At 35.6% G+C, this 22,637-nt stretch overlaps 2 protein-coding genes across 3 annotated transcripts in view; one reads left to right on the top strand and one right to left on the bottom strand.

Moving 5' to 3' along the window:
• The window catches only part of LOC110026878 (DNA excision repair protein ERCC-1), a 32,477-nt gene extending 19,092 nt beyond the window's left edge, over positions 1-13,385 (top strand). The window contains exons 4-9 of one of the 2 annotated variants that reach the window (XM_020728073.1): positions 6,188-6,287; positions 6,706-6,782; positions 10,211-10,310; positions 10,912-10,983; positions 11,501-11,569; positions 12,648-13,385. In XM_020728073.1, the coding sequence (XP_020583732.1) occupies positions 6,188-6,287; positions 6,706-6,782; positions 10,211-10,310; positions 10,912-10,983; positions 11,501-11,569; positions 12,648-12,968 (739 nt within the window). In that variant the 3' untranslated portion in view covers positions 12,969-13,385. Of the gene's footprint in view, positions 1-6,187; positions 6,288-6,705; positions 6,783-10,210; positions 10,311-10,911; positions 10,984-11,500; positions 11,570-12,603 lie in introns of both variants that reach the window. The other variant, XM_020728079.1, reaches the window with a different exon arrangement.
• Positions 13,386-13,831: 446 nt separating this feature from the next.
• On the bottom strand, positions 13,832-22,632 carry LOC110028385 (the record flags this gene model as incomplete). Its single annotated transcript, XM_020730252.1, has 5 exons — positions 13,832-14,109; positions 14,207-14,332; positions 14,416-14,491; positions 22,288-22,367; positions 22,444-22,632. Coding segments are annotated over 5 exons (489 nt in total), but the record flags the coding sequence as incomplete, so codon positions are not given.
• Positions 22,633-22,637: the final 5 nt, after the last annotated feature.

The following is a 22,637-nucleotide window of genomic DNA, read 5'->3' as shown; positions in this document are numbered from 1 at the left end:
CAGCCGAAACATTGATGGACTACATTCTGCGATGGAGAAATTTGAGCATGAAGTGTGAGCCACAACTCCAGGAGCAGCACGCAGTCGAAATCCTCCTAAAGAGCATCCATGGTCCAGTGGGTTTCTTACTCAAGGGATTCACCATCAAGACATTCGAGAAGCTGCTTAACAAAGTTGGGAATCTTCAGGAATAAGCTAAGCAACTTGGGATTTTTGAGAAAGCTGGAGAGCTAAAGTCATTGAAGACATTTGAGAAGAAATCTGGGACTGCATCAGTGGTTGACAGGGGCAAACGATCGTTGCAAATTCAAGTGGAACAGTCTCGACAGGTCTACCAACGTCGTCGTCAGCATGTTTATCAATTATCTCAGCAGAGACCTTACCAGATAGACGAAGGACATGTTCCAATCATGAATACTCGATCAAATGAGATATATTCTTTTAAAGATGAAACAACAAAAAAGATGTTCCGCAGTCTGATCAAGAATCCCGAGTTCAGGCTACCCAAGCCAAAGAAGCCTGATGAGGTCAACAAGAAAGGGCATCCGAGATATTGCCCGTACCACAGGTTCATTGGACACACCTTAGAGGAGTGTTGCAGTTTCAAAGACTTGCTTAAGGAGATGTTTAAGAATGGGGACGTAACGATCCCGAAAGAATATTTGAAAGAGGCCTGAAAGAGGTCCTATCAATATAATTTTGGTCGATTTGTTTGTTCCAACCTATTCCTACGCAATTACCAATGAATGAAATGCCTCTTGGTTATTATTGTACTACTTTTATTATTAAAAGACATATTAGTGGTATCAATGTTTCATCAAGTTCCACCAGTGATGACATTCAAAGAGAAATCTGAGAAAGTAACAACGGTGGATAAAGACAAGCAGTCAGTACAGATTCAGGTCGAGCAGCCTCAACAAATCAACCATCAATATCTGCAGCAGTATGATCTACAACATTACTAACAATACAATCAACAACATGGTCAACAGTCATCCCAGCATAGCCCATGCCAAATGGATGAAATACAGGGTCCATTTGTGGCTAAGCAATTGAACAAAATATATTCTTTCAGAAAAGAAGTTGTTGCAAAGATGTTTCAGGACTTGATTAAAAATCCTAAATTCAGATTACGAGTTTATGGGGAGTAAGTTTCAGGACAGTGAAATTCCCTCAATGACTTAACCTACAATGAAACCCAATGCATCGGGATTTGAGCTTGAATATTACACTCAAATCCTCCTGGCAGTTGGGGAAATTTGTTAACGCCACATATGGATCATCGGACTAGGATGAGTCTAGGGTCTAAGTGGCGAGGGCAATGACGACATTGCTTATGTGTGCTTAAACGAGAGATACGAAGTGAAATTATTAGAATAGTATCTCCTACATCAAAGATCTTCAATAAGAGAGAGAGAATGATCCATGATACTATTTGTTGATTCTTGGTGAGATCGTTACCCCGACACTCTTAAGTTGTCAGTAGTTCTAGCACGATTAGAGTGACTAATCTGTGGACTGTACGACTTTACAAAATATTTATAAAAATAAAATAAAAATTTCTTTTGCATGTTAAAAAGAACTCTACATAAAAAAAAACTTGAACAGTTTTTGCATGAAAACCTTTCTATGGAAATTTATAAAAGTCCATGGTTAGTCATTTAGATCGAGCTTAAGGACCGCCTTCTGTAGATTGTCGGGTTGACAACTCTTACCCAAAGTCGGGAAGCACATAGTCCAGCTCTGAGCCCCCACTTTTACCAATGTCTTACACCCAGTCCTGATCTTTCATATGTGACTAATGGTTTCTTTTGTTTGTGATTTTTTACAACTCATTTTTCTGACTTTCGCGTTGGATTTTCTCGTCTTGTTTAATTTTCTTGCAAGTTTATTTAAATCTCCTGCAAATCATGTTATCCTCGCAACATTAATAACACAACAGTAGGAGATGCCCAGGTACGCTTTTACAGTTTATCTACAGCATTTTACTTTATTGCATTTTACATTTCAAGTACATTTTATTTACCTGCGATTTGCTTATTCTCCATGCAAAACCAAAACTGAAACAAAACAAAACCAAACATTGACACCAAAACTGTGAAGCACAAACTACCAATCTCAAACACTTAAAACCTAGAGCCATCGCTACGACCGGAGAGTGGAGCTAATTTTGTGGGTAGCACGACGAGGAATTCAGACCGAGTAGCAAGAAGATCTTCTTCAACATTATCTCTTCCTTAGCATAATAACAACCCATAGGACTTCGAGGTAGCTCGCCTAGTGCGACATAAATCCTCACTACCTTTTTGACCTCCTGTACAACCATGTTGTGCAGCGTAAGTCCTAACCCACCTTAGATTTTGAGATTGTCGTGTGACACGACGTAAACCCTCTTATTTCTGTGGGTTATTTGCATAATCGGGTATTATGCTAATGTAAGTCCCAAATAATAAAACTGGCTGTTTCAAACACTTAATTAACATTGTCTCAAAAAATGTAGTCACACCGTAGGATAGTCTGGGAAGTCACCGAGATTTACCTCGGATTAATGACATCCCCTACCTTCTCCATCCTTTGGACTCCTGAAAATAAGTGTTCCGCATTGAGCTTTCCACGTCCTACCTTGAAAACCTAAACTTTGAATTCTTGAAGACTAGAACCATTGATCATTATCGAGAGTTTTTTCAAATGATTCCCGTCATTTGGGATGTAATTAACTATAGGGGCTTGCCTCTATAGGGAACTTGGAACTCAGGTAAAATAAACCCTATTTAATCTTTGTATTAAATAGGGGAACTTGTCGGTCCTATATAAAAGGTTCGCAGACTAAACGGATGTCACAAATCTCTTAGTTTGCAGGATTGGGTCTATCGCCGAGGTCTACACTTATCTTTCGGGAGGGTGTAATATTCGCGGTATCAGACACGATTATGCAAACTATTGGACGAATGAGATCCACTTGGTCTCATTTTTAAAAAATTAAAACATACTACTTTCAAAACCCAAACTATATATATCTCTTATACTTAAATTAAATCTCAAAAATTATTTTCATATTTTTATATTTTCAAAATCTAAACTAGTCAATCAAAAAAAGTTGACCGACAGGTTCCAACTGAGATATAATAGCTGTTCTAGAAGGTGGGGATTTTGATGTAATGAGCGTTCATGTAGAGTATGAGATAGTGGTGGCTCGAGCTACCGTTTGACAGACATTGAGAGGAACTTCAACATTATTGACTTTGGATGTCTAAAAGGTCTATGAGCTTGAGGAGCCGATACTAGGCACGTCAATTTTAGATAAAAGATTTCAAAAATTTCAGATAGACAGTCTGTCTTTTGAGTTGCCCCTACGGAAGGAGGTTCTGCATTTTAAAAATGAGGCTCTTTTATGTCATGCCGGGAAGATTTCAGGGAGTTATTCAGATTTTAAATTTAGTTTAGTATGACGACCATCATTAAATTTCGAAACAAGAAAGATGAATCCTAACTTTGGAATTTATCTTTGGAGTCTGATGGGGAAGGAAACTCTTTAATGGGATTTTGATTCTATCAGTGAAAAAGAAATCTCTTTGAGTGGTTGCATGTAAGAGTGATGTTGTCTGCCACAGATTTCACCCGAGTTCATTTCTCCTCACTTATTAGTTTGTCAGCAACATTCCGTCGAGTATGAAGAGTGGAATAAGCATATTATATATTTACTTGCATAATATCTCCTACAGTCCCGCAGCCAATGCGGGTCGCCATTTTCACACCTGGATCAAATCTGTCCAGGTTTTTTTCATTGTTGTGGAGTCGGTCGGCCCACTTGGGCCACTCATTGCTATCCTACTAATATAAATTTGTATTCGACATACTTTAAGGTGAGCTTTGGGTGAGTTCTATTCATATTTTTGTCAGAACAACCACCTACATCCGTTTTCCCCTTCGAGGGCTATATCCAAGGGATTCGACGGTACTTCGATTGTATCTCTCTCCTAAGGTGATGATTATCTTCCTCCTATCTACTTCCGCATCTTCCCACATCGCTCTCTGTCGCCTTATCTCATTGAGTCAAGCGCAATAGCATCCCATTGTTGTTTTTAGCAGTTCTAGCTACCCCATCGCCTTCTCTTCCCTCGTTCGACTGAGTGATTACATTTACATTTATTTTATTTGTAATATTATAAGTGAGGTTGCCTAGCCAACCGCTATGAAGTCAAAACTTGTGCTACTGTTGTTTTGCTGCAGCACTCTTTTGTTGATTCTAGAACTAATTTTGGGAATGAACGGGGAGAACACCATTTAATATGAGGGGAGAACACCATTTAATATACACATGCAAGCATTTTGTATAGTTCGTATCATTCATATTTTCATTTCATTCAATATAATAATAATAATTCACTATGTTAAAAAAATTGTAGCATTCATATCAATCGATCAATATTATAAAAGAAGAGATAAAACAAAATAAACTCTTATAAATGAATACAAGCATCATTAACTATCCATAGAGTTAGTTTAGAAGTAAAAATATTACTATAATTTAGGAGTAAGTGTATTTACCTTATTCTGAGAAAATTTTATTTTAATCTTTTTATTACAACTTAAGCTTCTATATATGATGATTATATTAGAAACATCTGTATTAGTAAAATTTTGTCAAATTATTTAATTATTTTTGTATAATATTTATCTATTTATTTGTCTATTTCAATTATGTTGCTTTAATGAATGATTGTAATTCTTCAAATTAAGTATAACATATTAAGTTAATTAAATTTTTAATATAGAAACTTTTATTAAAATACACAACTTTAATTCTTTTGTTTTGGTTTTCCATATAAATCCTATTCAAATAATTCTTATTATAATTTTACTCTTGATAAATCTTTGCTAATTATCACCTTAAATTTTCATAAGTTTTAATTATATTATAAAATTATTATTAACTGCAATTATACTTTTGTTTTAATTATACTTTTTTATTATTACCTATGTGCTATTGTATTAATCAAATTTATAATTTATTAAGTTTCTAATCGAGCATAACAGTCTTAATTATTTCAGCAATTAGTAATATTTTTAATACAGCTTTAATATTTTTTATATTCTACATTTTTATTATCTATTTAAATAAATGAATTGTTATTATTATTTACTTCTAATTAAATATCTAACACAATATAATAATTTTATCTCAAATATCTCCATATTGAATATACAAACAATAAATTTATTTTTGATATGTCTACAAGTTCTATCCTACTATTCCTCAATTATTTTTATTTTGTTCCTTAGGTATTTACAAATTTAAAATTAAGATAAATTTACCTAGAAATCCTACGCGTAGTCTTAACTTAGCTCTTGGCCATACGACTTTGCCGTCTTGATTCACTCCTTGATCGAGATAGCTTGCTCCTATTATTCACCTTCTCGTGCTCGATCTACGCTCGACTTTCTCTTTTGCACGATGCGCTCGATGGTCCTAGGCCGTCTGTCTCTCATCGTTCGTTGCTTGATCTCACATATCCACCATGTTCATGGTTGGCATTAGCCTGCATTACTTGTTCCATCATATCTTCTTGCTCGCATGGTTCCTATTGATGCTGTTTCACTGTTAGAGCCTGCTCGGCATCATCTCCTATGAGAGTTGTATCGTGCATGAGTGCTGCTCTAACGTTTGATTGACTTGAGATGGTATCAGTTTCCCCCTTCACACACTACTTTCTTTCCTCCCTCTATGTACACTATTGGCACCTTGCATGCCTTTTCTTGCCCTTTCCTCTTTGTCTGTCCCCTTTTGATGCCGTCTCATTTAATAATTGCAAAATCGCTAGCGTTGGTTTAGTTGAGCCGATGCCAGTCAGTTCGAATGCTTTTTTTTAATATAGAAGTTAACAGATTGAGTTATGTTTTTTCTTTTACTGCCATGCTTTAAGTCTCATTTCAAAGCCTTAAATCATTCAGGAGCAATCTACTCATAATACATTGATGTCTTTTGCTTAAGGATTTGTTATCTTAAATTCCTAATTTTGCAAGGTTGAAAATATTTCATCTGTTTTCGAAATGCAAACGGAGCGTATAAGCTGCCCCAATCGGGGCCATAGTTTAATCGTCTTTATTCTTATCATTTTGTTTGCTTTTATAATAACATTGATGTTATAATATTTGAACTTCTTTGATTAAGTTTGTCAATGCGCAGCTTACGTTATCATCTACTTCATCCAGAATATTTGTATTATCGAATAAGGGAATTGCAGAAGGTCTTCAAGCTTCGTGTCATTTTGTGTCATATTGATGTGGTAAGCCCTCAAGAATGTGTCATTGTTATAACCTTACATACTTGGAAGTTATACCATCTTTTTCGCTCAAGTTTATTATGATTACAGTGATAATAAAAGGTTTGTGGATGGTAGTGGTTATTAAGCATTACGATGCATGAAAATTTTCAAGCACCTAATGAACGTTGAGAAGAAAGACATTTAATGCTGAAGTATGAAGAGAAATCTATCTTGTGATCGGCATCTAATTTGTAAATTATTTGGCGTGCTTGAAAGCTCTTGTGCATACATAATACTTTTTTTTAACAAATTCTCTTAAAAACCCTTTAAATTTTTTTATCCGGTGAGGTTGGACGACGTTTTATAACTGATAATTGCAATTTCACGGTTGTTTCACTTCTTTTGGGATTGGAATCAATTTGTTTTTCCTTTATTTCAGGAAGATGTAGTTAAGCCATTGTTGGAAGTCACTAAGACAGCAATGTTTCATGATTGTAGCCTTTTATGTGGTTGGAGGTAACGCTGCTATCATTCTCTTGATTATATCGTTTATTAATGCTATATTTGCTGAAACCTTAGCGCCTGAGCAGTATTTTGAATGAACGTTTATTCTCTTTAGAGGCGGTGGTGTTCTCTTGTGCATGACATGTTGAGATACATGCTAAGACAATGCAGTCTTACTGTATTTAGGAATTCATATGCTACATTTGTGTTTATATTGGGAAATTTTGATACTTAGCACTCAATTCATATGTATTTACATTTATCTAAGACCTAAACTTTGATATTTACATAGAACTTTCGTGCTTTAAATCTATATATAAAAATGTGAATTTCACTTTTAAAATGTTAAAAAGGGTACAAAAATCAAGGGAATATAATTTATGATGATACTTTTTTACTGTTATGATCAGTCATGTTATTTAATTCTCTTATTCTTATGACAACTGTCACTCTTAAAGAAGTAAGAGAATCGGAGAATGAACTATGCACAACAAGAATGCTTCTCGACGAATCTCGAGGAGGTGATTGGAGACATTTTTGAAAAGCCCAAGGGCTAAATCTATTAAAATAGGAAAGATACATAAATGTTGTATGAGAGGGCTCAATAAAGGCACCATACCCATACGATACAACACACACAGTCACCCCAAAAGATAAAAGATACAGGGAAACCCAAACCCAAAAAAATAAAAGAAAAAAAAAAGATAACAAAATCGCAGAAAAGAAGTAGCTAGGGACGAGCCAGTTTAGTCATGCCTCTGCCTCTAGTTCTAGGGCGAGATCCAGATAACAAATTGTTGAGTGCCGAGTCATTTCCCGAAGTAACCAAAGTATCATCCGTTAGGTTCCCAAGCTGAAGTTTGCCTCCAATTGTCTTCTTCCTCCTTGAATAGACCTGCCATTCCTTCTCAGAAGACTGACTCATCTGATCATCGTGTTGGTAAACAGAATGCCGGGCAGATAAAAACTGTTGAGAACTAGAATAAGGATTGCCAACTGTTGCAACGACTGTAGGTTCAAGTGTCTGTGAAGCATGAATTGTCTCCTCTTCACCTAATGCTTCCTGCAACTGAGGAGGGTTTGAAAGTGTAGGTTGCTCAGCAGGGCCTCCAGCTTCTCATCTATCGCAGAAATAGTATTTTCAGATTATATATATAATGGTGTGCTATGTATATAAATGCCTCTTTTATATTTCACATGTTATTCCTAGACAATCCTATCAGCCGGTGGCTTCTCAAGAAGTCGCATTAGATGGTCATCTGGTGTTAGTATTTGGTTTAATTTATGTTGATAATTAGCTCACAGAAGGCGCATTATTCAAAAGTATTTTAAGGATTATAGAGTAGATTGTACATCATCATTGTTTAAATTTGTTGACATATGTAAATCGTATACTATGATTGTAAGAGTACAATCCGATGATTAAACAGTATGATATGTTTCATACTATACAATCTTCCTGACTTTGTTGATTATGAATGGTTTTGTTAAGTGTAATTACTAGGAACTATAACTAAGAACTGGTTTTAACAGTGCTAATGGTTATAAATATCTAAGAGCTTCCAAAGAAAATAATCTACTGCACAAATCAAGAAAAAGTGAACTTATGTTGTGATATCTTTTGAAGAGAATGTGGATAAACGCTACAAAAATTTTCATCAATTCAAAATCTTCGTTGGTTTTTTGTGAAGTATTTTTTACTCAAATCTTATAGAAGTTGTATTGTACTTGTTGCTATTATTGTCTCTGTATTGCAATTAATTTTGATTAAGGATTTTGTAAGCCATAATTTTATGTAATAGCTATTGAGTCACCTCCAAAGCTCGCGTTAGATTTGATTTGGTTCTAATGATAGCTTTTATTATCTAACGGGTTGTTCTAAAAGTCGTAGGTTTTTCACTATGAAGCGGGAATATTGTGATCTCATTAAGAGTATTATGAGTGATAGGTTCGTCATCTTGAAGAAGAATGCTATGATCTAGTGGAGAAGACTAGATATAGCTTGTTTTGTACGTTGAAGTAGAAATATAGGGCGTGTCTATATTACTTGTTAAAGAGAGTGTGAAAAAGTTCCTCTACTTGTGGTGTGAAAGAGTGGTTTTTGATAGCCTGTTTTAATGTGGCTCCTAGTGACTGTCTACTTGTAGAGCGAAGGAGAATATTTTTTGATGATAAGCTTTAGAAGGGATCCTACTGCTGAGTTGGGTAGGCATTGTTGTGCATTGTTGTGGTGATTGAGCTGCATTAATTTTGATTGTGTCCAATTGCTTTATATTGTAGTTTATGTTTTTACACATTTACTTATCATTAATATGTCTTCATGGTCATGTGGTGATCTACTTGATTAACGATTTTTATGCTAAGTTATTGAGTAAATATAATCATTATGCTTAACTAGTGTACCACTCATTTTTTTACGTAATTTTCTTTATATCACTTCCATATTCTATTGCAGTTTTGGTGTTTGCAAGGAGTATCTGATATTAAAAATTCATATAATTGAACTTATAATCATTTTGCTCACTATCACTATATTTTTTGCATTTCTAACGTAGAATCTGTTTAATTAAATAGAAATTTTTGTTGCTATAGTTTTAAGTAATAGTAATTTTATTATGCATAAATTAGATTGCTCACGTTTTAATTTATTATGCCTCGTATTATTTTACTTAAAATAATTTTAGACAATTGTGTATCTAAACAAGTACATTGGATTATTATTATCATTGATTTTGTTTGATGCACCAGTAACTTTTCTAGTCATATGCTTAGGTTCTATATTTTAAATTGATTAAGAAGCTTTTAAGTTCAGTAAGACCTTTGAGAGAAATTGTGATGACTTGGTACGTTATTGGAGATTTTTGAGACCATTCTGGCTTAAGAGTAACCCTTGATTTCCCTGTTCAGGACAAAAATCACATGACACAATCTATTAACTCAACCTTACAATGATATAGAGTATGATGCATGTAAGACTTATTTTTGCAATAATAAGTATACTTTTCAAAGTATGATAGCTGACGATAGCAGCATATGTCAAGTTGTTTTTTGTTATAGTGCAGTGAAGCATGAAATTTAGGAGTACTTGAAGTAACAATATTGTTTAGCCATAATTACTGAGGAAGAATAAGTGAATCCAATAAGATTTACTTTATAAGCCAAACAGACTTGACAACATGCATATAAATTAGTTAAATATGTGATCTTAAGGGTAGAAGTTTACTGGAAAGTTAAATGAGTAATGCAAAATGACAACAAACATGTCATGTTAGAGTAACCTAAGTGTTTAAAACTGGGTTCACCATGACAAGAAAACTCTTGCAAGTGTCTCTGTGTTTTAAAATATTTGCATTTATTTCTTATTTAGTTTATAAACTTCTCATTTTTTAATTCAAATCTTCTCGATTCTCTCTCTTGATAGATCTTTCTTTTTCATACAGCTTGGAAGAATGTGGCCGATACTTGGAGACTATAAAAGTATATGAAAACAAACCCGCAGATAGTATCCGTGAACAAACAGATACAGACTATTTATCACGGGTATGTATATGCCGGCTCCAATTAGTGGGGATAATTCCAATGATGATGCCCCTTCCGATGGTCATCCTTTTATATAATTACCAACATATTTTATTGTTTTACTTTGTGCAATCGATTGAACCCCTCCTGTCACACATAAAATGATTATTATAAGCAATAATTTTAACAGTCTTAAGGCTCTTGGCTCAATTCCTGTGCACAAGTGGCTTTTTCCCTGTTATTTCATTCTGTGCCCATTTCATATTGTTCTTAACAAAATCACCTAAAACCCATATCGTTTTTTTAGGAGTAAAGTGTCGAAGTAGTGCTTTTACTATTTACATGGGTTCATTTTAGTCCCATAGTCTATAAAAGTAATAAACTAATCCCCATATTTTTTTAATATGGGCTGAAATAGTCTCTGAGGAGGACTATTTTAGCCCCTTTTAAAAAAGTCAAGGACTAAATTAACATTTTTATAGACTCTTGGACTAAATGAGCTCCGACAAAGAGTGAGGATCGTTTAGACACTTTTCTCATTGTTTTAGGTTCAATGTTGATATTCTTGATACTGATTGAGTTTTTCATTTCTTTTGTTGATCGAAGCTTTGTCATTTTGCAGCTGACTCGTGCACTAACAACAGTTCGACATGTTAACAAGACGGACGTGGTGACTCTTGGATCCACTTTTGGGGTACTACTTTTATGAACTTTTCTTTGTCATCTTTAGCTCTATATGTCAATAAATGGTCTTGATAGTTGATAGAGTTATGATGCTCGCGAGCGAGGGTCCGAGTAAATAATAATAAAGGAAGATTTACATGCACACCACTCAATTCTCACGTATTTACATGAATCTTCAATTTTTTTCATGCATGCCATCTTACCCATGCATGAAAATGTGTACTTCATTTTTCAGAAATTAAAAAGCCAAAGTTTAGCTGTTGAATGTGTAAATACACAGGAATCAGGTGGTATGTATGTATACCGTATGTCTTAAGCATCCACCAAATTGAATTAAATGTGAGAAAACACAAATGATCCAAATTAAATTAGTTAATAAAGCATCCACCAACTAGAATTCTGATACTTATTTATATTTATAGATAAAAATTCCATAATTATAGTTAGAATAATTATATCACTTCATCATTAGCAACACATAAAATTAGGGCATAAATCTGTTCCCAGCTTTGATTTGTGAGATGCAGTCACTTGCAGGTATAATGGATGCTTCCATGGAAGATTTGGCTCGTTGCCCTGGAATCGGTGAGCGCAAGGTATTTTCTTCTATTTAGAACTATGACAGCACTTGGAAAAAAAATTTCCTGTTAATTGCAAACTGCTTGTGCTTTTATATTTCAATATTTGCCTTTTTGAAAAATTAGGGCATGTCACGTTGGTTTTTGGTCTAAACTAGGCCTTCACTCAATTGTTGAAATCCCTGCAGCTAGCTATATATATATATATATGTATATATATATATATATATATGATAGTATATTTTTTATATTTATTCTTATCATTTGTGTCACAATAAATTTTTGGGGCAATTACATTCAAACCACCCGAAACTTACTATTTATAAATCAACCACCCTCCATCTTTTTTTTTCAAATTCTTACTGAAATATCAAAATTCTTGATAAACAACCAACTCCTATTTTTCATTTTTTTTAGCAAATTCTCAATAGTTTGATCATGACATACATAAATACAGTTGTTTGGTAGTTCAAAAATATCACCGGAGTGGTTAATTTGTAAATATCAATGTTTCGTGTGGTCTGGATGGTCTATATGCAATTATTCCTTTTTTTTTTCTTTTATCTGATGTATTATGCATCAATTTTGATTTTTATCATGAGTTAAATTTATAATGAAATTAATAGTCAAGGAATTTTATGCTTTCAATGTAGTTTCATATTTTTAATGGATGCATCTACTCTGAAAATTTACTGATATAAATAAAAGAAATTTTTTTTATTAAATTAAATTTATCGGAGAATTACAACACATACCACTTAATTCTTATGTATTTACATATCCAACCCCTAAATTTCAATTTATATATATATGACTCATTCTCTATGCATGAAAAGTTATATTTCATTTTTTTTATAAAAAAACGTGAAAATAATGTTATTTTTAGTATAATATGAATGATTTTAGTGATATAATTGAAAAAAAAAAAGTTTAGATCTTGGATATGTACAAATAAATACATAAGAATTGGGCGGTATATACATAAATGCCCCTACATTTATACAATAATTACATGTATCTACATGTAAAATACTTCTTTTATATTATTATAGTTTATGGGGCTATCCTATGTCTGGGCCGCACATGTTGGTTGCAGTTGAAACGCCTTCACGATACATTCAACGAGCCATTCCGAAGAGTTTCTACTCGACCCCCAACCGTTACAATACCCGAGGCCTTCAGCAAAAAGGCCAAAAGAGAAGCTAATGAGGCTCTGAAAGCCCATGAAGGAAAGCCAGAAATGGATGAGGGGAGGTGTGATGCTCCTAAAGCTGAGAAGGAACGCAGCGTCAGTGTTCGTTCGGCTTTAGATGCTGCTTTTGCTAAATATGCAGAGAGAGTTGGCACGGGCAGTGGTAGGAGAGGGCGCCCGGCTGAGAAGAAAATGGGTGGTGGTGATGGTGATGGTGATGGTTAGATGCTGCTTTAGCTAAATATGCAGCGAGAGTTGGCACGGGCAGTGGTAGGAGAGCGCGCCGCTGAGAAGAAAATGGGTGGTGGTGATGGTGATGGCAATCACAAAGTTTCAAAATGATGCAGAAACTTGAGGGTAAGTTATTCATACCACCACAAAATTCTTATGTATTTATATATCTAACACAAACAAACTTTTAATATTTATACAAGTATTCAAAATCTTTAATATCACATTAGTAATATCATTATTGTCTTAGAAGTGAAATCCACCTGTTCATTCATGGGTTTATGACACAATAAAAGGTGTTATAAATATGAATATGAAGATTTAGGGGTTAAATATGTGAATATATATGGATTGTGTGGTATGTACGCAATTTTCTTATTATTGAATATTTGGGACTAAAAAATTGTAATGCTGAAGCGATTTGTTATTATTATTATTATTAATTTTTATATTGGAGGGGTCGTCTCATTATATATATTTATGTTTTTAACATGTCATAATTTTTCATAAACATTTACTTTGCCGTCGAAGAAGCTGAATGGAACCCGAGTTCAAAAACCTAAGAACCAAATCTACTTGCAGGGTTCCAATCGATTTATCTAGCATTGAATATTTTTGAAGGGCATTTACGTTATAAACCACCCAATTTGTGTGTATTTATATATCAAAAACCTAAACTTTATTTTTTATATTTATGTCAACTTAAATTTCCCAATGACATTAGAATTACCATAATTTTAACTTTTTAAAAATCAAAATGCTTCTTTTAACGCACAAGTAAGATGACATGTATGTAAAAGTTGAAATTTTGGTGTAAGAGGCGTAGAAATTGAGTATGCAAATCTTTTTTAAAAAAAGAAAAAAAGAAAAAAAAGAGTTATTTTTAGACTGAGTTCAAGTCCATGATTGGCGTATTGGATGTACATACATTTGCTCATGCATATTTGCTAGATGATTCTTTAGCTCAATTTATAAAATTCTCACATTACAAACATGTTTCTTACAATTCCCACATGTCCTCCATTGTTTCCTTGGTCTTCATTCTGTTATGGTCCATCAGTTTCTTCGGTGGGAAACCTGCTGCTTGTTTCTTCAGCAAACTGATGATAGAACATGCTTATTGCTTCTTCCCCCGCTAAAAAGTAGCAAGAGTGAAGTCAATAAGGAGAATGACACAAGCAGTATTTGTCATATATATATATATATATATTGAAAAAAATGGGGCAGGGTACCTCAGATGATTTGCCGTGACCTCTGAGAGAATCTTTCTTTGCTGTGAGGAAGGGAGACATCAAATTCGAAGCTTTGTTAAAGAAAGCCAGGCCCTCAAGATCTCCATTTCTGAGGTTCGCTTCCAGCTACAAGAGGTACAACGTTATACTTATTTGAAACAACAATAATAATGAGGTGTTAAAAGCATAAAATGAAGTTTAGATTATACCTGAATGTGAATGATGCATGCAAGTATACTGGCAATAGGCATCCAACTTTCATCCAAAGATAGTGACAGATTTGTCCTTGATAATTGAAAAATATGATCTTTTCACAATCAAATCATCAAACATTTGAATAAAACACCAAATAAAAATAATGAAAAAAAAAAGATTGGCAGAGCTCTAAATGAACGAGTGTTCCACAATCTGCTTTATTCATAATTGTTTAATTAACTAGTTGTATAAGCTTGAACAAATTTATAAATACTCGATTGTTAAAAGAATAAATTTGAACAATCTGTTGTTCTATTCATTTATGATTATAAATAATATTGTTTAAAATCATGAACAAATTTGATTAAGGCTCAATATAAAGCTGGATTAAAGACTTGATGCTCGTGAAGGTATCAACAAGAGAAGCAACATGTGAACAAATTTGGCTTGATAAGTGTGTTATTTGCTATGCACAACAAACTCGGTTCGATTATATTTGCTTGTTAATCATAGTGTACAAAAGCTTGATTCAAGCTTAAACCAAGCTTGTTTATAAATGTGCACAAGCTTGAACACTACCATAAAAAGCTCGAATAAAGCTCAAGCTGAGTTTTCACAACCACTTGCTCGGCATACATGCATGCATACATATATACATAAATATCTATATATATACAAACATACACCACATATATGTATACATATGCATGTATGTGTATATTTGTAGCACTACAAATTAGGGTCTATGAATTTCAATATTTATATAAGAACTTAAAGAATGGAGTATGTAATTTCAATATTTATATAAGAACTTAAAGAATGGAGTATGTAATTGCCCCTTCAAAATTTATGGATTATAAAGTCATGCTTCTGAGGAACAATTTAATGAGAAGAACAGTGATACGTGAGCTTGACTAGCTAGGCCTTGCAGCAATAGTAGAGTGTTTCAGATTTCTCAACTTTAGTATGATACTTTGCATCATTCAGTGATGACCGCTTTCATAGTATATGAAAATATGAGAAAGTACTGTAATTTGAATATCCTATAAGCATTCTTGGCAAACAAAATAGATCAAAGTTATTTTCTCAAAGACAGCAAGAAGGCCAAAATCCTTTCCATGTTTACACTTGAACAAAAGTTTAGACATTCTGATACGGCAATTCAATGACTCTAAACGGAGTTATGGCCAAAATTATACATAAAAAAAAGAGAAATTTACGTACATACCACACAATTCTTATATATTCACATATCTAACACCAAAGCTTTCATATTTAAATTTATAACACTTTCGTTAATTAAATTTATGCATGAAAAGTTATATTTCAATTTTAAATGATTGTGACATGGGAGCTCTCGCATTCCACAATCCGACAATCGAAGCCGGACGAAATCAAGTCCCGCTACAAAACTGCAAGGAGTATTTTCTCGCCCCTTGGCTGTTTTAGCAGCGTGGGACTTTTCTTATTATTATTTTAATATTAGTGATTAGATTTATGTTTAATTGACACCCTAATATAAGTACTATGTTGCTTGAAACCTGGTTGCGCAGACTTTTGCTCAATTTTGTGTTAAGTGGATATTTCTTACTCTCTGTTTTCTCTATTAATGTTATATCCTATGATTTTTCTCATGTGGTATGTTTGTAATATGATTGGATCGAGATGGTGATCTCTTAGAAGTCCAAAGGCTACATTGCTCTCTGAATCCGTTGCTATCTGCCGTTTCCGCTGCCGGCTCGCTGTCCAGCCTTCGTTCACGCAGAATTTCAATCGACATTAGTCATCCTAACTCTAGTTACCTATTCTATAACTCTCCCACACCGTCTAAGAGCCCTGTAATATTGCCATGGTGGTATTTTTTTTTTTTTTATGAGATATAAGATATATGAGTGCTATGCATGTACATATGAAAATTTAGGTGTTAAAAGTGTAAATATACAAATTAATTTAATGAAGTTTTTTTTTTATATTTTTTTTATTTCTAATACACGCAGGATAAATAAGTTCAGTTTCTTAACCATGCCAGCAGGTTCAGTACAGGAAGTATCTCTCGGAAAGCTGTTTTCGTTGATCGAATGGCCTTTTAAGCACAAAATTGTCAGAAACTGTGAGCAATAAAAAAAAGGGGCATTTACATCCCTATCACCAAATTCCTATGTATTTACATATATAACACCTAAACTTTTACATTTTTACATTTATATCCATGAAATCTTTCATATCACACACACACATACACGCATGCGCGCGCACACACACGTGTGTGTGTTGGATCCTAAATTGTCCTTTGTGAACACGCCCCAAAAATTTAGGATTGAGTGAAGGAATGAAGAGAAAGTATAGTAAGTTAGGAGTTTTCTGTAGAGAGTTGGTAAAACATCATTTTATTCGTATTTTTGTCTGCTATTTAGAGGCGTATTTTGTACAATTACAGAAATGAGAGAACAATTATGAAAATAATTCTTAATATAATTAATGTTCTAATTAATCGTATGAATTTCATATCATATTTATATTACAATTTGAATTTTAACAAGGAGGTAATTGACTGACTGACTTGCTTTAATTCGACCATCTGAGGTGACTGACTAAATGGTGATCGCGTCATGAGTTGATCTCGTCTGCCTCGGTAAAGGCGGGTCATCTGATTAACTGCAATCAAGGATTCCCCGACCTATGCCCCGATTAGTCGAAATTGTCGACAAGGTCTACCGCTCGAATTTCTCACTATAATGTGTTGGTCGATTTTTGACCACGTGATTTACAGTAGGGTAGTAAGAAGCCTTGGTTGTCTGACCGTTGTTTTAGGCCATTCAAATGCTTTAAGATTTGTGTTGATAGTTGTGATGTACACATATTAGTTCCCTAAATTTTTCCGTTCCTTAAAAGTGACAACTACGATAAGAACAAGAAAATTATTAGTAATCAATGGTACTAAGATCAAGAAAGTCAATTTAATAATCAACTCCTCTAGAATTTTGTGTCCAACATGCTCTATAAATAGAGTCAGAGGCTTAGCATTACATCCACTGTCGCATTTTTCTCTGATCAGTCGATTTGAGTTATGGCCGACACGATTTGAGGGAGCTCCATGTAGACCCCAAAATTCTAACGAAGATGGGTTACGGGCTTGAGGTGGAGCAGTCGCTGGAGGAAACCCAGAAGGAGGAAGTTTCGCTGAAGGCGGATCTTAAAAGGGCTCGCGACGATCAAAACCTTATGAAGCTCAAGTTTGATAAGTTCGCGAAGGCAACAAAGAATCCCTCGGCACAATAGCGACTCTGGAGAAGGAAAACGCTGAGTTGAAAGAGAAGGTTGCCTCATCGGGCTCCGGAGAATAGTACGAGAATGGTAGGGCGGAGTACTTTAACCTTGGGGCCATTCAACAATTCATTCGTTGTGGGTTAGTGGACCCTAAGTACTATGACCAGAGGGAGTTCTCCGCTTTAACCCGAGAAGAGCTCGCAGAGAGTCCCAAAGAGAGAGATAGTTCGGGAAGCAAGGAAGAGTCGGCTACCCGATATGACCCTACAAAGATGAGGACTTCTCTTCTTCCATCTTATGTCTAAAAAGTTTTTAGCATTGTGCAAAAAGATTGCTATTATTTTCTTCCTATGAAGGAAAAAAAAATTGCATTGCAATTATTTTTGCTATTTTGGTTTGTGAAACTTTTTATTTTATCTGAGACATAAACCCTTTAAAGAAACTTGCTCTCGGGTAGGCCCATAGATTATGAGAAACTAACTTAATCATAATGCTTCTGTCGGTTAACTCTTATTTCTCCCGTGTGATGACAGTCTGTCGTGGCTTGTTTGGGGCAACTGCAGCTTCTTAGCTTTTCAGCTAGCGGCCCCAGGAAACTGTTGTAGGGAAGCTGCTGCGGGAAATCTGACTGATTGTTTGTTGCAGCTGTGTGGAAACAATTGTAAGGTAGCTGTTTATGAAAAATTGACAATTTTGTTTCTGTTTAGTTAAGTTGTTTGAAACAAAACTATGACAATCATATTTTTGATACTTTAGAAGCAAAAATTCACTTAAAACAATTGAAAAGTTCAAATACATAACTCACTTACCAGTGAGTACCGAAAGTGCTAAAGAAAAAAAAAAACCAAAATTTTGTTTTTTTATTTCCATTTAAACCACCCAGGTCTTTCATTTTATATAAAAAATACCACTATTTTAATTTAAATGCACCTTTTATTGCATGTACATGATGGCATATACGTGAAAATGAAGGTTTAGCAGTTAGATATATAAATACATATTTTTGATGTAAATAGGTATTTTTAACATCCATCCTGTATATTTTGTTTTATTTTTCTGTAAATTGGAAAAGCATTGAACTGAACAAAATCGAGACAGGCTAGATGTGTGCACAACGAAGCAGATGAGAGATCTAACCTTCACCAGGAGAAATTAATCACCTTGGTTGAAGCACAGTGGATTAATCACCTTGGTCGAAGCATAGTGGAGAGAGGCGGGCTGGAGACAGGAGCTGAACTATCGTGCGGTAGGTAGAAGTGAGGGAGACGCGCTGGAGTTGGGCTGGTGTTCGAGAAAACCTACTGCGCAGAAGAAGGCATGAGGAGAATGGAGGGAGAGACGCAGGTTGGGTGCGGGGTAAAGGTGTGCGGGAAGGATACGACACTGTGTAAGACCGTGAACGGGAATGCGACGGAGACGATGGAGGAATAGACGCAGAGCAAGTATCGTGAGCAACCTCGAAGAAGAGGAGGAAGAGGAGAGATCGTGACTTCCAGGTTGGTCACGGGGCCGAATGTTTCGAAGCTGAAGGAGAAAGTTAGGTCACGGCTGATTGGAAGCTTTCTGCGTTCGGGGTAAATCGCGGCAGGCCGCGACGACACCACTGTCCCAAATAGCAAAAAGGTGGCACGGTACCGCACCGCAGCTCTGTCGTCGCCCCAAAAGAACCCTAAGTGGTTATTAGTCCCGATTGATTTTTTGTCACGACACGGATCATCTCGTTAAGGGTGATGACCAGAGTTTTTGGGGTGACTTTTGCACCCTTTTTGAGGATTTTTCACTTCATCCCTAGATAATTTATTATATAAACTCCACGTTAGCCCATGGCCGGAATGTATTTTAAGTTTCCCAACTGATTGCCCACCTCCTGAAGCAGCGACTGATAGGTCAATCGATTTCTCTAGGATTGTTGGTGCTCATGGTGATATTATGTGGTCATCTTTCTGGACCTCCGAGAACTTGCATTGGATTTGCCCGCTCGTGCGGGTCTTTATCCCTTTGTCATCCGTCAGACATGGATCTTATTGTCGCTTGAGAGGGTGTACACTTGGGACTTTTGAGGGACGATGGGTCTCTTTTGCGAATGTTTTTGCTAGAGAGTTGCTAGAGAGCATGAGAGAATGCCACGTGTGTCCCGACTAGTGGGTTTTTTGGGGCATCTAGTTCGAGGGATGGCTCGACCTTTTGATCGTCTTGCGATCTCCAATCGATTGCATTTGTTCGGTCGCCGTATGTTTCCCAAATTTATCGAGTATTTGAGACATACATGGTTGGGCTCATTTCTGTGAGTATCGGGAATGAGTCCATTGAATTAAATAAGGGATGCTTTAAAAGCATGTTTGAATGTGACATCTCTTTCCTTATTCGGGAAATCAACTGTAGAGGCGTCCTTTCAATATGTTGAGCTGCCATCATTAAATGGGCCCTCCTCAAGCTTTTCAACGAGTGAGTCCCATTTAATGTTGTCCCATCCCCTTACCTTCTCATCATGTGCATTTGCTTTGCAAAAAATTGGCGAGATTGGCCGACTTTCCATTCGGCCGGGAGCGGGGGCGATCTTCCGTCGACGGGTGCCGATAGATCTCCGAGGCCCGCGCATCTTTAGTTTCTTTTTTCTTCGAGTCGCGTGTCAAAGGGAGGGATTTTCTCCGAGTCGAGTGTCGAACGTAGCCCGAGTCGAAATAGACACTCGGGAGGAGATACTTTCATCTAGTGCGCAAAAGCCCCTCCTGCGAGAGGTCGAACAAGCGCTCGCATACACTCTTCCCATCACTGTTTGCTTGCATAGACGCAGCTATGTCGATATGTTAGGACTTGCCTTGCCCCTATCTACTGGTTGTTGACCTGGTTATATGGATTAGGCGGGGTACTCCATTGGGGCCCTTTGAGGACGAACACCCTGAGGTTCCGCCTCCAAACGGACTGGATGGTTGTTCCTCTGGGTGATTGCTACTCAGAGTATCTCAAAATGTTCCATAATGAGGGTCATTTGGGCTTTTAAGCCCTGGACTTGTGCATGAATATCTGGTTGTGTAGCATCTCTATTGGGTTTCATGCGTGCTATCTCTCTTCGAGAAGTTTCTCTTTCATAGTCTTTTCCACTTCTCGCTTGTGGCATATTCATGCTCACCGCATCACCTTTTAGAATGTTGGATACTAAAATATCTTTTGTGAACACGTCCCGAGAGTTTAACATTGAGTGAATGAAAGAAGTGAGAAAGAGAGTATAGCAAGTCAGAAGTTTACTGTAGAGAGACTCAATAAAAGGTCATTTTATTCGTATTTTTGTGTTCTATTTATAAAATCATATTTTATATTATAGAAAGGATGAAGCAGTTATGAAAACGACTCTTAATATAATTGATGCTCTAATTAATCTTATGGATTTCATATCAGTATTACAATTTGAATTTTAACATGGTGATAATTGGCGAACCGACTTGCTTGAATTCGACCGACTCAGGTGATCGACTGTTGGCGGCCGCACGGTTCGGTTGAGTGTTGATCTTGTCAGCTACAGTAAGGCAGGTCGTCTGATTAGTGGCGATCAATGATTCCTGTCCAAGCCTTAGTCAGTCGGGACTGTCAGCGTGGCCTATCACTCGAATCTCTCACTATAGTGTATCAGTCAATTCTTGACCACGCGGTTGGTAGTGAAACATTAAAACGACTTGGTTTCTTGGTCGTCATATGAACCGTTTGAATGCTTTGAGATTCGTGCTGACAATTGTGGTGTATGCAATATGATATGTAAATATACAAGAATTGAGTAGCAAGTATGTAAATCTTTCTTAATTATATCCTGTCAACCATCAAAGGTTTCAATAATAAAAAAAAATACTAATATGTTCATATAATTTGAAATCACACAATCATTGATGCAAACCTAGACTGCATTGAAATTAATCATAGAAGATATAAATGAGACCTATATAAAAATCGCATAATAACCAAAGTTTATAAGAATTATTACCGTGGTTCGTAATAACAAACTGAAACAAAGTTCTTTAAACGCTATAGTGAACTTCTATCACGCCAAATAGCTATTCTGGCTATTCAAGAACGCTTCAGAAGTAGAGTTTCCCTCAAAGAGTATTAACAATGCAGATTGACAACTTAAGAAGATTATAGTGTATAGGAGATGAAACCCAAAATCTTTTCTTTTCTAAGCTACGATAAATTATGTTGAACAAATAAAATGAAAATGAAAAATTCATATGCTAAGAATTAAGCATGTAAACATAAAAAAATATCATCTCTAAATAAGTAATAATTAATGCTAAGAATATCACAAATTATGAAATGCCAACGTTTATGCCTCTCTTTTATCTACAAAGGTGACACAATTCAAATATCAAACTTTAGTTGTTAGATATATAAACACATAAGAATTGCGTGGTATGGATGCTAAATTTCTTTCTTTCTTTCTAAAATAAGCTTCTTTAAAAAGAAAAAACCCCATTTTTTCGTTCAAACCAACAGGATTTCTTTCAAAGATAGTGGCAGCAGAAATAGGAATTACAAAAGACTAAATAAGCCCTTTTTCTAAGTTCTAACATAAGAAGATGAAAAATCAATCAAAAGAAAATCAGATTCAAAGTTACAGAAACAATCAATACCTCAAGTATGGAGCCAAATAAACAATGGAGTACAGAAGATAGCGCGGTCTGCTGGTATCAACCCAAGCAAACACCCAGCTCTGGTGCACAAACAACTGCTTAATCATGCATCCGAAAGATTGAGATTGAATGGAAGATACAGTAGAATCAACTCACCAACCAATTAAAGTAAGGGATGAAGCCGATGATCCCCATGACGGCGAATCTCGTATCGGTAGAATCGATGGCCCCGCCGCCATCATCATCTTCAGGTCTAGTAAGTTGGACGGGAGCTACAAGAGAAGTGAGAACGCAAGCACCGATCGCGGCGGCGAAAGGGGCGGCGTGTACGAGCTCAGCCCCACACAAGC

This window comes from Phalaenopsis equestris, unplaced genomic scaffold (assembly GCF_001263595.1).
Source record: "Phalaenopsis equestris unplaced genomic scaffold, ASM126359v1 Scaffold000002, whole genome shotgun sequence".
NCBI lineage: Eukaryota > Viridiplantae > Streptophyta > Magnoliopsida > Asparagales > Orchidaceae > Phalaenopsis > Phalaenopsis equestris.
This window is presented reverse-complemented; position numbering and strand designations above follow the sequence as displayed.